Raw genomic sequence first — 14,801 nt, 5'->3', positions numbered from 1 at the left:
CCGTTTACTACAATTTCTGCACATTTTACATCGCAAAAAAAAAAAAACATTCTGCAAATCATGCAGGGGCACTAAATATTTCACAACATATTATCAAAATCCCTTGATTTTTATTTTTTTTTCGGCTGAAACACCTACCTGATATAATGCTCTGCTTCTGCGGCCAATAAAGATGTCGCATTCATAAACCGCAGAACTGATAATTCAATGATGATACAATAATAATAATAATAATGATAAAGTGAAGCAAACATTTCCCTGGGGACTATTTTGCAGTGCTGCTGCTTTTAGGAAAACTGATGTGGAGGACTTTATTACTGGGGTGAAGAAAGCCTGAAGCCTCTGAAAGTTCATTTTCATATCGCAGTGGAATGAACAGAAAACAAAATTCTGGATAAAAACCGGGATAAATCATGTCAGAGCTCTGAAATGAGACCGTTCGATTTGGGAAAATGTTGGCAGAAACGCCGAAAAATAAACATTTTTGTGGGTACCGTGCTAAACATCTTGAGGCTGGGAGGCGGGAGTCCTGCACTGCATTCATGCTGCTGTGTTACGTTACATTACGTTAGACCTGACATTCATGGCAGCTGTACAACCTGAGACAGTTTTAGTCATTGTTAGCTATTCTTCCTCTAACTCGCTCACAACTTGCCCCTCTCCTCGCTCTGCTGTCAGACGCCTTAAGTGTTACTATGTATGGACAATCAGCCCGAGTGACATGGTCACCTGTCACACTCATAGGGAATGGGCATGTCTTTCCCTCCCTCTCTCTCTCTCTCTCCCTCTCTCTCTCTCTCTCTCTCTCTCTCTCTCTCTCCCTCTCTCTCTCTCTCAGAGGCACACCTGTGACTGTTGCCATTGCAACGGTAACCTGCTGACCCGTGGGGTTTCTGGTGATGGGGTCAAAATCATCTGCACCTGCAGCTGAGGAGCTGTCTGTCATGTCAACACCTGCCATCGGGCTCTGGGTGGACTCGGACTCGGCCTCAGACCCCACCAGACCTCGGCAGAAATTAGTCTGGAAATGTCTGAGGACGCGGGGAGGCCATTTCTTTTGGCTTTCTCGCTGAATGATGCAGTGGAGATCTGCCTATTCCCTTTGAAGACGGTGTTGCCCGTCATAATTTAAAAACTCTCCAAAAACGCTGCTTTTCCATGGTTAAAAAAAAAAAAAAAGGTGATATCGATTATCACACAGTTGAACAGCAGGAAAGATTATTGATGAGTAGAGGCATATGCAGCAAGGCAGGGCTTGATTTTTTTTTTCTTTTAAACATTTTTTATGAGTTGCCAGCGATACAAATACCATCTTAGAGTGATGACGACAACACACCGAGAGGCTGTCTGCGGCTCTGCTGATCTACATGTGAACATGTAACATGTAAGTCCAGGGATTACAGCTCTGAGATCAACAAAGCAGCATCTCCGACACAGAAAAAGGGGTTTTCATTAAAGGTCTTGGGAAAGCATATCCTTTGTCTTAGGCTCTGGACCTTTTAGACCCTAAGCCTCTCTCTCTCACACACAAATCTTTGTTTTTTTTTTCCCCTCCTCTTCACTACCTCTCCACCCTTCCCTCTTTTTTCCTCCTCTATCTCTATCTCTATCTCTCTTTACCGCTCCCCTCCCTTTCTGCCACCTCCCTTCTTCATCTCTCTTCAATCACTCTCCCTCCCACCTGTCTGGCTCCCTCCTTCTCGCTCTCCCCCTTCCCTTTTTCTCCCTTTATCTCTTTCATATTTAGCTCTCTTCACCGCCTTTCTTCCCTCTTTAGTCCTCATTCTCTCTCCTCACCCCTCCTTCCCCCCTCCTCCTTCTCTCTCTCTCTCTCTCTCTCTCTCTCTCTGTACTGACCTGGCCCGGGGCTCTGGTTGTCATAGAGGTGGATGTCATCTCCGCAGGCGATCGGCGAGTCCTGTCCCTCCTCTCGGCCCTCGCTGCCCTCCTCCTGCTCCGCCTCCCGCTGCTCTGGGGACACAAGAGCACAGGGTCACCTCCTGGACCTCACCGGCAACCAGACAGGGCAGCAAACTCACTTTTATTGTCCTCAGGCCACAGCGGATCGTAAATCCCCAAAATTCACCGGCCGCACTATTTCACTGCCCCCGACTAATTTGTCACAATCCCTGCTGCAGCGGCTCACACAGTCAAGAAACGAATTGGATAACATTAACTAATATTTGCTTTGTTTTCTGTGACAAGAAGCCAATTTTCAAATTTCAAGACAGTGCGATGACACCTAACCTGAGGGAGTATTATGGTTCCAAGAGACCAATAATGAAAAGCTTTGAGTTTACTCCAAGGACACTGAGGTCATTGCGGTCTAGAGGTTGGGGGAGTCTGCTAATTCTTGGCAAATGATGTCAAGTCAGATGGAGCGAGTCTTCTGTGATTGCTCGACAGATGGACACGGTCGAAAGACTTTGAAAAGTAAAGGGGGTCAGTCATTATCAAATCCCGGAACGCCAAGCTGATGTTTGTGCGGTAGACGCTCGGTAAACGCTCTCGTGAAAGTAAGAGCGGAGGCATTTCCTTGTGGTTTTTTGTGTGTGACGCCGCGCCGGTGCTCGTGCGCCGCCTCGTCTGGTTTCATTTAGGTCTCCACGACGGGCTACAGGCGCTGCTCGGAGGTGATGCATCACTCTCGCAATGAATCTTGTGGCGGATCGTCCTCGCCACTCCAGCCGCCATCCGATCCGTCCTCAGCTGGCAGGTAAACTCACGCTCGCTTCACCTTTCTCCATCTGTCCTCAGTTCTGACATTCATTTGTTTTGGTAGTTAGATATTACGTAGACGCAATAACACACTTTACGTCTTGAAAAATGTTTTCCTAGAGTCACTGAAAGAGGCGAGAACCGGTCATCAATCCACCTGGAAGACTAACAACTACTTAAATCCTTATTTAGTTTGGGCAAAGACGTGCAACATAATATAATGTTCAAAAGTCAGTTTATCAATGACCAATTTTTCTGTGAATGAGCAGGTTCACGCAGGCGTTCGGTGTGTAAAAGACCAAATTCTGTATGAAAGGAGCCGGCGCAGGACTTAACCCCGCCTGAAGCCTGTTGTTATGACTCATCCCATTCTCTCTCTTCTCTCCCAGAGCCTTAAATCCAATCCCACAGTAACGAGTGGGCTTCCAAAATATCATCCAGCTATCGCCTTTATGCGGAGAGAACAATATCTCATACTTGTGCTCTTTATCTGTTGACCTTATCCGCGAGGAGGCCCCAATTTCAGTTCATTCAGTTTGTCTTGCATCAGGATCATCCTTCAGCACTTGACATTATTTGAACCTCGCTGCGTCGTCGCCTCGCCTGCATCCCCCTGCGCTTTAGACTCACTGGCTGGGGTCTGACTTTGAATTCACCTTGGGAGAGAGCAGCCGCTGCCGAGCAGGGGAACAAACCGCGGAGGGGGGTTCGCTCCAAAACGCTGCGGTATCCATTTCGGGAAAAGAATAAATGGTGTTGATTGCTAATTACTTGAAAATAAACCGTTACATCTGCTACATCTTACTATTTTTTTTTTTTAATGAGACAGCATTCCAGTGAGCTTTATGCAACAGGTAATCATCTCATATCTTGTATCTCATTTTGTAATAAATATGCAACCTTAAATACAAATACAGATACAGACACAGCCTTCAGTCCATACTCTGCCTTCATTTTGTCCGTATTTGTTTTCAGGAAGCTTACGGATGTGCACAAAACGGAGCAGTACCGTCGGAAACCAACCGCGTAGCCGATAGTTCAAGTGAGACCGGTCCATGAGTGAGACATGAAGAAGAAATTATTGGTATTTAATGACAAATAAATAATAACTTTTCCCTCTTTGCAGCAGGTACATTATCACGACCTCCTCCATCTTCACCATGTTTGTTGTTGTCAGAAACTTTTACTTATTTATTTATTCCTTGACATCCATGCATAGGCGGTTCTAGGGGGTGGCAGGGGGTGGCAGCTGCCACCCTAGAAAAATGCCTTGCCACCCCAATTTCAGACTATTTATTTATTTTTTTTTTAATTGTGGCTGTTTGGAAACTCGCTGTTACGAGACTCAAATGTCCGAGTGCAAGTAAATTCAGCAAAAGATGACACTCCCACTATTTAAGGAGTTGATAAATAAATAAATAAATAAATAAATATTTCTAATGCCACCTTTTGGTTTTCTATTCAATGCTTTACTCATATACCACAATAATAGAATGTTTTTGAGTTAAAATATCCTCATTTGGGGGTTTTCCAAGCAAATACTGATATATATGATCGTTTGGTATTAAATTAGCATATATATTTCTGCCACCCCTTAAAGTCTCCATGCCACCCTCTTGCCACCCCATGAATATTTGTCTAGATCCGCCCCTGCATCCACGTCAACATAAAGGACACCATGAAAGTATGTGGACAGAGACGGTTACATTGTTTGAAATTAACATATTTATTTTCCTACGTAAAGGGAAGTTATGTTTTTTTTTTTCCAGGACTCATGACTTCAAGAGTTCAAGATTTATTCGTCACATGCATGAATGTACAGGTACAGCAGCAGTGAAATGTAATTGCAACAACTCCAGCACTGTGCAAGTAAAAAATAGATAGAATAAAATTTGACTCGGGGACAAAACCTTTGGACTTGGAAGCCACAGCTGAGGACTCAAACTTTTATATTTCTTTTTTTTTTGTCTTCTATTTTTTTTCCCGCTTACCGCCACTGCCAAACCTCGGCGAAAACGAAACAGGCCGAGCTTCATCCAGGCATCTCCATCCCGACACTGACCAGCGCCGGAAGCAGCTCCATCAGCGTCGGAGATGTTGTGTTAACTTTCTCTCGGAGGGGTTTTACTCGAGGGGGGGAGAGTAATGAACTGACTAATGAACTGACAACACAGTCGGAGATCCTCGGTTGTTTCGTTTGTGGAGAGGGTTCACTCGGGGCAGGACTGTGAACTGAACTTTTTAAAGAAACTTAATTCGTATATTATGTTGTTTATCACCGGCTCCCTTTTGTTGGGAGTGATTATCTTTTCACCAGTACACTGATTTACATTCAGTGTGTTTTTATTGTTGCTGCCCTGATTATTGCTCGGCTTCTGGTTTGTGTTATGGCTTGGTGCGACAGAATTATTCAAAGCGGTGTGCAGAGTGCCGGTTCATGCATCCATGTGGGGGATTGACCTTAAAAATCTAAAACGGCATATCATAGCTGGACAAATGTGCGACTGGCACCCCTGGTTTACTTGACTTTCGAAATGAGGGAGCAGAAATGATGTTCATGCCTCGCACGGTGTCATACCGTCTGCTGCAAGTGTCTTCAACTTCCTCCCACCTTTAATAAAAACTATCTTGTTTCCCCTGTCTGCCAGATTTGCAATATTCATGGCTATCAATGTGTTTTGAAGCACATCCAATTAATAAATGACATAGCTGTCAACAAGTTTTAGCTGGTATTTTTTGTTTCATTTATACCTTTTAAAATATTTCTGTAGCTGTAGCAGAGCGGCGCCGAGCCCAACCTGAGAATCAACTCAGACACTGACAAGCGAGTTGGATCAGAACGTGGTTATTACAGTTAACTAAAACTAAGCTAAAAACTAAAACAAGGTGTGAAAAAACATTTAAGTTAACTGAGATAACAAATGAAAAAATTGACTCCAGAGAAAAACTAATTGAAACGATTAGGGACGTCATGAGAAACAGTCCAAAAATACACCTTTGGATGTATTTATTCAGATTTAGTATTTATTCCGATTTTGTCAACAGTGGGCCATAAAATATTCTTCCAGAACTGATGGGGGCAGTATACACTCACAATTGTTCAAGTGTGTGCTGGAGAAGAGACAAACACACGTGAAAGAGGGCAGCTCCGCCTCGGCTCGTCCAAAAGAAACACACCAAGAGTCGTGGATGGAGGGATTTTGGTGTTCGAGGCGGAGGCTCGGGGGAAAATAATAAATTCACACAGCAAAATATGCAAACATGCCATCCAAGTTTCCCGTTAACTAGTTGTTTCTTTTCCCAATTATGCAAAGGCCTGTTCATTATTTCCATATTTTTCTCATGTCTCTGCCGGGTGCTGCAGTCGAAATTCTGTGCGATCTAAAAAGTTGTAATTAAGCACAGTCGACTTGGTGTTTGTTTTTAATACTTGAAGGCTTAATACTTGAATGTTCAGCAGATTTCAACAAAGGAGTGTATGTTGAGGTAAACAGGATTTTTTCTTTTCCTTTCTTTTCTTTTCTTTTTTTGTACCACGGCATCAAAACAGGTACTGAAAATCGCAGAAATTCACTGGTATTGGTATCAACTACTGAATTTATTGTATTGTGACAACGCTTCTTATTACAATAAAAAACTAAAACTAATACTGAAACTGATATAAATATAAACATCTTTAAACAATCAAAGCTAAACCGAAATGAGCAAAGCCACTCTAGAAGTTAAACTGAATTAAAAACAAAGATTAAAAAACGAAACAAAATAAAACACCAATGGAAAAAGACAAAACTATAATCACTCCGGTTCAGATTGGACTGAAAATCGGCGCTTCGGACTCGGACACGGCTTGAACACCGACGACTCGTAAACACCGAGGACTCGGAGGCGAGGTCTAGCGGAACGACTTCAACGCTGTCGCAGAAATATCAGGATTTTTTCATGCAACACACTGCAACAGCCGCAGCCTTTGATCACGGCGAGCATCCAGACAGCATGGCTTCCAGGATGCAGAGGAGGAGGATGACGACGGCGAGCGCTGGTCGACATCACGGAAGGGGCGACGACCAATCTCCGCTAATGAACCGCCGAGATGACAATGGTGGATAATGCTCGCTTGCCAACGATAATGTAATTGCATTTATATCTTGATAAAAGGTTGCCTAATAAAGACGGTTTATGTTCCAGACCCCTGTGGGGGGGCGTCCGTGAATGTGCTGAGCGAATCGGTGTGTTGCAGGAGGGAATAATTGGCTGGGGGAGACGGGGAGATCCATTGCAGGCATATTCTGCCCCGGCTGCTTGTGCTGCACATACTAATTGGGTGCCTCTCCTTGGCTTGAAGGTAATGAAACTGCCGTTATCATAAAAGTCGGAGCAAAGTTCATTATTTATTTCCAAATGCACTGGAGTGTGAGAGCTGCGAGACTTTCGGCGTTATTACTGCAACACTAATCTTAAAGTCACATCTTTTACTATGCATATACTGTAACACACAAATTACTGGCAGCGTTCAAATTAAAAAATAATAATAATTTTACCTCTCATCTCCTCAGCTATTATGTCCTCACCTAGCACTTCTCCATCATCTAGGCTCATTTGAAGGTCTTGCTTATAATTTTGCATTTTATCTGATGTGCCTGCACCGTGTCCTTTAATGTATGCGGTCGAGATGTTTTGGGAAATGAGGCAGACCCCCACTTTGTAACCCTGGAAGAGAGCGAATGCACATAAATGCGGCGTGCTTTGCGTTCTCGTGTCCTAATGGTGGCTCAGACTCACCCATTTCTTGAAAAAAGTATCCATTCTTGGACATCCCAGAGGGAGGCGCCTCTGTGGGGGGAGAGAGAGAGAGAGGAAAACAGAGGAGAAACAGTAATCAGTGAGGTGAATCTGGGCAGACGGCAACACACCAAACAGGGAGCAATTGAGGAGATCCATTGTAAAATGAGACATCCATTATTTGTTATAACTGACACCTATTTTTACAACGTAACTGCCGGCGGGAGAGTAAATTGCACGACGGGACACCATTACAGTTATGAACCATGGCGAGACCTTTACTACCCACACTGTTATGGCTTTGAGGATCAGATGACCTGTGTTTTTAAACGACTGACTGATGAATTCCAGTTTCCTTTTTTCTGAAATGGACATAAAAAGCTATAGAAGTATGATTTCCAGAGGTTATATCACAGTCATATGTATACATATATATATATATATTTACAGTCTAAGGAATATGTGTCACATCTCTTTTTTTTTGTGGGTTTTGACACTTGACGCTTTTAACGGCGGTCATGAATGAGAGCGCCGGCTAAACGCTCCCAGTTAAGATGTCAGTGCAGAAATGAAAAGTAAAACGAGCAGATGCACAGCTACACTGCTACACACCAGGTGTCAGTGAAGGTCGGTGAAGGTTACAACACTCTTACACCAAGCATGCACATTTTACACAGGGTCTCTTTTTCATTCGGGACCACCTGCTCAAAGAAAAAAAAAAAGAAGGAAAAAAAAAAAGAGGTAACAGCGTTTTCATTAGCAGAAGTCCCGGACAGCAAATTTCCCCTGCAGGTTAACTGGTGTCACATCTTCCAAACGCTGCATTTCCTCACACACTCCACTCGTGGGTGTCTCATTACGGCGTTAGGAACAGAGGTCCGATTCGAAAAGAGAGACGGTGATTTATTAAATTGTTAAAAGTTACACCGAGATTAAGATTGCCTGCCTAAAATGTGGAGCATGTACCATTGTGCCTGTGTGGGTCGCAAATTAGCAGATGACCCATTTCCACGTCTAACCGATCGAAGCCAAAGTCGATAATTACCTGGGCCTGTTGAAGGGTTCAGGAGTGGAAACGCCGGTTAACCCGTTCAGACCGAGCTCAGGCTCCCGGCGGCGGTGAGATTTTAGATCAGTGTGAGACGGGTGGGAGTGAAGTTGTACAAGTATCCCTGAAGCCCGGACGCTTGACTCACGCCTGGTGCGGCTGATGAATTTAGTGTGGCGTTCCTGCACAAGTTCCTCTTCAAAACTCCAGACTTTTCCAGAGCGACACAGTGAGACTATATTTAACATCTCAGACTCAGACTCAGGAGACTCGGGAGATGTTTCTCGTGCATCTAAATATTACAACTCTCACATGTGCAGGCGGCTTCATCGCTTGTCGGCCTCACGTTGGTGGAAAAATAAAAAATGAGACACCGGGTGCTGATGATGCCTTCACAAGATCACCGTGTTTTGTTTTGTTTTGGGTTTTTTTCCCCTTCCACATGACCAGTGACAGATACCTCGCTCATGTTAGAGATGTCGAATGATTTCCCACACCGTGCACCGTGCTCTCTTCTCAGTTTTAGGCTGCTTCGCCGACCATTTTTAATATTTTGGACGGGTGAGCTATTTCTCAGAAAACCTGTGCTGCCGCTATTTTTGCACACCGTAATGTGGACAGGTGTTGAAATCGCTCTGAATCCCCACCCACTCAACATTCAACACATTCAAATGTGAACAAAATGAAAAAATACGCTACGTGCATGAGCCATTTACTACTGCAGTTTCTGAATTTACCCTTTTGTAGGAAACTGTGAATACAAGAAAGTCCTTAAACACAATTACAGTTCCATACTTCCTATGTTTTGATACTTATCCAGACCTAAAGATGATCGAAACATTATTCCATGCTTTTTCATACTTTTCCAGACCCTGTTAGTAATATAAAAAATGTAAGACTTCATTCATTACTCATTAGGTTAAAAAAAAAAAAAAAAGATGCCCAAGCCTTGTTTTTTTCCCCATATTTTTAACAGAGGTCTTGAGTTTGCTAATACATTCATTGATAATCCACAGCGAGTTTTTGCTTTCAGGCGAGCGATCATTTTTTTAATAGCGAGTGTCGCGTTTTTAAAAATCACAGACGTCTCATTTCGGAGCTGAACAAGAGCGAGAGCCGGTGAATATCCTGCATATGAACACAAAGGAGCACAGGCTGCGTGCGCTTACGCTTCGCAACAGAGTGAGAATTTGGAGCGCTGGATTTACAAAAGGTAGAAGTGGCAGGGAGGATGTGTGTGTGTGTGTGTGTGTGTGTGTGTCACGTGGCCCGGTGTGTGTGTGTGTGTACAGCATGTGGATGAACAGAAAGACGGAGCAGACACAGAACAGGGTACTTTGAAGGTTACTGAGACGTTGCGTGTTCTGTTGGTGTGGATTGGAGGGGGAGGAGGGGGGCGGGCGGGGCTGGATGGGGAACTTCAGTCAGGCTTTTCTTGAGAATTAAGCCAATATGTTTACATATTCATACCATAACTGAAGATCAACCGCATGCCTCGCGGATATTTCCCTGACTTGACTGTTAAAATAACGGCCATTACAATCACAGACACACACAGACATGAAAGGCAAGCACGCATGGAGAGACACAAACTGGCAGCCACGCACGGCCATGCACATGCAAGCACACACACACACACACATACACACACACACACACATGCCCTTTATCTCTCTCAACAAGCGGTGGCTGTCATCGCCTGACACAAACTTTGACAAAAAAAATACTGAATTTTAATTTAATGTCCTTGGGTCCTGAACGATGTGAAACTGAAAAAGAAATGGACTGAGAGATGAGAGATGTATCTCCCTCCTGGACGTATTCTGGGATGTAAAGCCGAGCCTATCGTGCAACCCCACCAGCACGGCATCGGTGAAAAATACAGTAAACATTTTCAATTATACAAAGCGGGGCTTGATATTTTATGAGGCGTCCGTGACTCCTGAGGTTCGTCAGACTGACTAAACTCAAAACTAAAAGAACCAGGCGGTGGGGATTCATTTATCCCCAATGCAATTAGACGGCCTAATCTGCACAGGTAATGATGCAGCCTCTAGTGTTTGTAAAATATATTTGTATTTTGCACTTAGGAGACTTTTTTTTTTTTTTGCATTGCAGAGAGCTACTTATTCTCTCGCACTTTGCTTGATGCTTGTTTGCATTGTATAAGCTACTGTATGTCGATGTATTTTTATTTTGATACTTGATTTTTTTCCCATGGTTACTGACATATCTGCAGCTTAACTACTTTCACACTTACGTTTCATGTCACAAAATTTTTTTTTTTTTTAATAAAGAACACAAAAGTACAATAATACAAACCAGAAAAACAAAACAAAATTGCTCACACAATACACACACACAAAAAAGAGAAAAAAAGAAGAAAAATTATATTGCATATTGATTACATGCATGTATACATACCCATCGAAATACACCCAATAAGTCTACCCATACCTATACACAGTATACAATACGTAGCACTTACAGGGAGTGTCAATAGCGTAATAATCTCTTTGAAAATGAAAACAATAATATCAACCTTCTGATTCCTTTTTAATGGTGTGGTTATAATTTACGGTCATCTAAAATCCACCTTTACTCAAACACATCTTCCATATTCCTTATTTTGTGAGTTATTTTTTCCATAAGTTCAACTTCTTTGATCATAATTTTCCATTTTCTTAGATCTGGGGGTTTAGTGGTTTTCCACCCTTTTGTAACTTGTCGATGTATTTTTAAAGCCTGTGTGCAACCAAATGTTTCTGCGGAATAACAGAGATTTTCCAAAAGGAACGATCAGGAACAAAAACAAAAATCAAACTGATGCCAATGATTTAATTTGCTTGAATTCAACGGAGCAGGGACAAAATGGTTCACAAGCCCTGGTGTGGAGACCTTGAGGCCAGACGGACTCTCGCCAGCAAATTAATGAAGAATTTATCAAGTTTTGTCAGCCCAAGAGCTTCACTAGGCCGTCCCCATAAATCTTACGAGGAACACCTGGACATTTTGAATTTTAGTCGGTAATTTTTCTTTGCCTGACACTTGGTGGCACCTTACACCTGTCATGCTGTAAGAGAAAAATATCTACATTAACCTGAATTTCCATAAAATGGCTTGCTCGCCTTCCTGTTTGGGAAAAAATGGAAACGGGTAGTCGCGGCGAGCGTGACTTGACTGTATGTCTTTCACGAGGAATGTTAAAAATGACAACAGGACATTTTAGGGAAATCACACAAGCACAGAAACATTTATTCACAACACTGTGATGCTGTGACGACAATCCGGTGAGGAAAATGCGCCAAATCTGTCCGGCTTCCATGGGGAAGTGTGGCTCGGCTTCCTCAAATGCTCAAATAAAAATAGTTCGAATCAATTTCTTCATCTTAGCCCTCACGTTAAGACAAGTTTTTTGATAGTCTTCCATCTCTGACCGTGAGAGGTCAACAGGAGCCGGGCTTCATGCAAGAGCCGCTCGCCTCCAACAGCTTCACAAAAAGGAAAATGTGTTTCACAAGCAAAAACACCACGGCTGACTACGGCCCTGAAGGATGCAGTTTACGGTTATGTTAAAGAATTTTGCCGTGCACATCCCTGTTTTCTGTAAGTTCTCCCTCTCCTCTCCAAGTTTAGTCATTTTGCTATGTGCAGCTAAATAAACTTAACAAACAAGAGTCATCCTCACGGCTCAGCGGCCCGAGGCGCAGCCAGTGTGCTTGCGTCATCGTAGGTTTCAGTCCAACTCACCGCTGTTTTGGCTTGTTATCTTGTCTCTCACACACATCACTCTCCACTGCCATCAAAGTAATTACATTATTAGTAGTAGTAGTAGCAGCAGAGGCAGAAGTAGTGGTATGAAAACACATTCAATAGGGAAAAGGGTTCAAATATTAATACTGCAAATCCATTCATTAAAGTACAATAACATATTAACAAAGCAAGGATTTAAAAAAAAAACCCCTCAACAACATAAAAGCTATAAAATTGTAGGAAGTGGTTAGTACCGATAGAGTTTAAAAAAAAAAAAAAATCCCTGAACAACAGAAAATTCAGAACATCATTTCCTGGAGGGTTTGTCCTCGGTTGGATGCTCTTATTTATGTGGCGAATCATTCCAGCTTTCCGCGGATGCGATGCGTCTTTGAACTGCGTCTTAGTCTGAGTGCTGTGATCAGAAGTGGCATCACGAAGATTCATGTGCTCCGCTTTTATTGAGCTGTTTGGCACTGTAGGACGCCTAAAGAGATTTAGAGGGATTGGATGGGAATGCAAGTTATCTGTGCACTGGCTTTGCCCGATCAATTAAAATACAGCGGGGAGGGGGGGGGTTCGTCTGTTGCGGGATGTCATAAAGATCTATTGTAACGAGCTTAGGGGTGAGACAAATTGAACAGTTTTCTGACAAAATTAGTTATCCGCCAAAAAGTGACACCTACTCTTATGAAATGATCAGTGGCAGGAAATAAAAACACATCATGGTACTTTTTAAAGCACAGCAGGCGACTTATGTCCTTGGTTGACTAAATGATGACATTTTTTTTGCAGATCAGATCCTCTATTTGAAACATACCGAGTGATAAATGTGAGGTCTGTTTTTTTTTTTCCTCGTCAATTCAGACAGATAAGCCTCGGAGGAAACCCGAAATGCACCGTGACTTAGACCGCACGGCTTGTTTTTGTTTGTGCCGTGATGCATTTCTGTCTTGGCTAGCTGTGACAGGTTGCACAGAACATGAAGATAATTGTTGGAGCTGACTAAGGACCTAAACACGCTGCATGCTCCGATAATCTCCCAGAGACAGTTGTTCATTAGCAGTCATGAGGCCCGTTATGAAATCAGAGGCGGAATCGCTGAAACCGAGTGAATCAAGACACGCTGACACGGTGCAAGGACAGCGGGGCTCGCATGCGATGCACAAGGACAGGCAAGGACAGACGATGATGCCCATGTTACTCAACATTTCTGCATGTATATATTATCTCCATTGATGCTTCTTAAACAAATCTTGACATTCAGGCTTGAGGCATTGCTTGCTGCAACTTCACTTACTCAAATGAAACGAAAGCAAAGCCAATGATCTGATCGGTGAGGGACGAAGAAGAGAAATATGATCTGCAAAAATCGGTGTTTATTTAGGGATTAATCTCAGGAATTTCAGGAATTGGAAATGCACAGATTCTACTGATTCTATAACTGATTTTCAAACATAAAATACGTCAACAGGTGTCACTCAATTCCACGGCAAAGTCACTTTTAAGGAATGAAAGAAAAGAAAAGTTACAAGATATAAGATCAATAAAGTATTTCTGATTCTGATTCTGCTTCAAAAGCTGTTGTGCCAGGTCGCTTTGCATCAGAGGAAAGGGAAAACATCTCAGATTTTTTTTTTTTTTTTTTTTTTTTAAAGAAAAATAAGAAAGGCTCAATACATGACATACAATTCATGATGTGACCACCTGGGGAAGACCTGCGAGGCTGAAGCACGTCAAGTTTTTTTTGTCGGAGTGTGTTCTGGAGATGTACATTTGTCTGAAACTGAGGTCGTCGATGTGCCACGTCTAAATATACATGTTTTGCATAAATCAAGGAAGTTCTCTGTTTATTTTGTGTATTTGCCCATTAGAGCCTCCCACTTCCTCCTATTTGAATGTTAAATTAAATCGTATCATATTCATTCAGTGTGCCAATATGTACATAAGTGGTAAATAATTGACAATGAAGACATCAGAGAACTAGTGTGTGTATGTGTATGTGTGTGTGTTTGTGTGTGTGTGCATGAGTGCATGCATGTGAGAGAGATCAAGGAAGAGAGAGAGAGAGAGAGATACAGAGAGATAATAGAAGAAGGCAAACTAAATAAGATGAAAGAAAGGCTTGATCTAATAACATTAAAATCAATCATTTTTATTTACCCCCCCCATCTTTTTTGTCACACTTAACATATTTATGCACCGAGATCCTTTTGTGCAGAGAGAGGACTGACTTCCTCATGTTCACTATGACACACACACACACACACACACACAGTTACCACATCTTAAAACAGGCACTTGTTCTACCACAAATGTTAGAACAAGTTAACATTTTCCCCTCCTGACGGCTATTTATGTAAACCTACAGAGGAAATCCCCTTGTGGGCTACATCTGCACCGTCTGTGTTTAAGTTAATGTGAGAGATGAGGTGTTTTTATTAACCCCGTGGGGCCGTTATGAATCTGTAATCTCTGTGATACTCGTGCGTCTGCGTTTCCA

General features: G+C 42.7%; 1 protein-coding gene across 2 annotated transcripts in view; it reads right to left on the bottom strand.

Annotated features, from left to right (window-relative positions):
* Window positions 1-14,801, bottom strand: part of slc4a11 (solute carrier family 4 member 11) — a 107,099-nt gene that overhangs the window by 52,927 nt on the left and 39,371 nt on the right. For both annotated transcript variants that reach the window (XM_030044553.1, XM_030044554.1), the window contains exons 2-3: window positions 7,498-7,548; window positions 1,858-1,971 (exon numbers count right to left, since the gene is read on the bottom strand). In XM_030044553.1, coding sequence (XP_029900413.1) covers window positions 1,858-1,971; window positions 7,498-7,548 — 165 coding nt within the window. The remainder of the gene's footprint in view (window positions 1-1,857; window positions 1,972-7,497; window positions 7,549-14,801) is intronic.

This window comes from Myripristis murdjan, chromosome 22 (assembly GCF_902150065.1).
Source record: "Myripristis murdjan chromosome 22, fMyrMur1.1, whole genome shotgun sequence".
Taxonomy (NCBI): domain Eukaryota; kingdom Metazoa; phylum Chordata; class Actinopteri; order Holocentriformes; family Holocentridae; genus Myripristis; species Myripristis murdjan.
The sequence above is the reverse complement of the archived record's forward strand: the minus strand, read 5'-3'. Positions and strand labels throughout refer to the sequence as shown.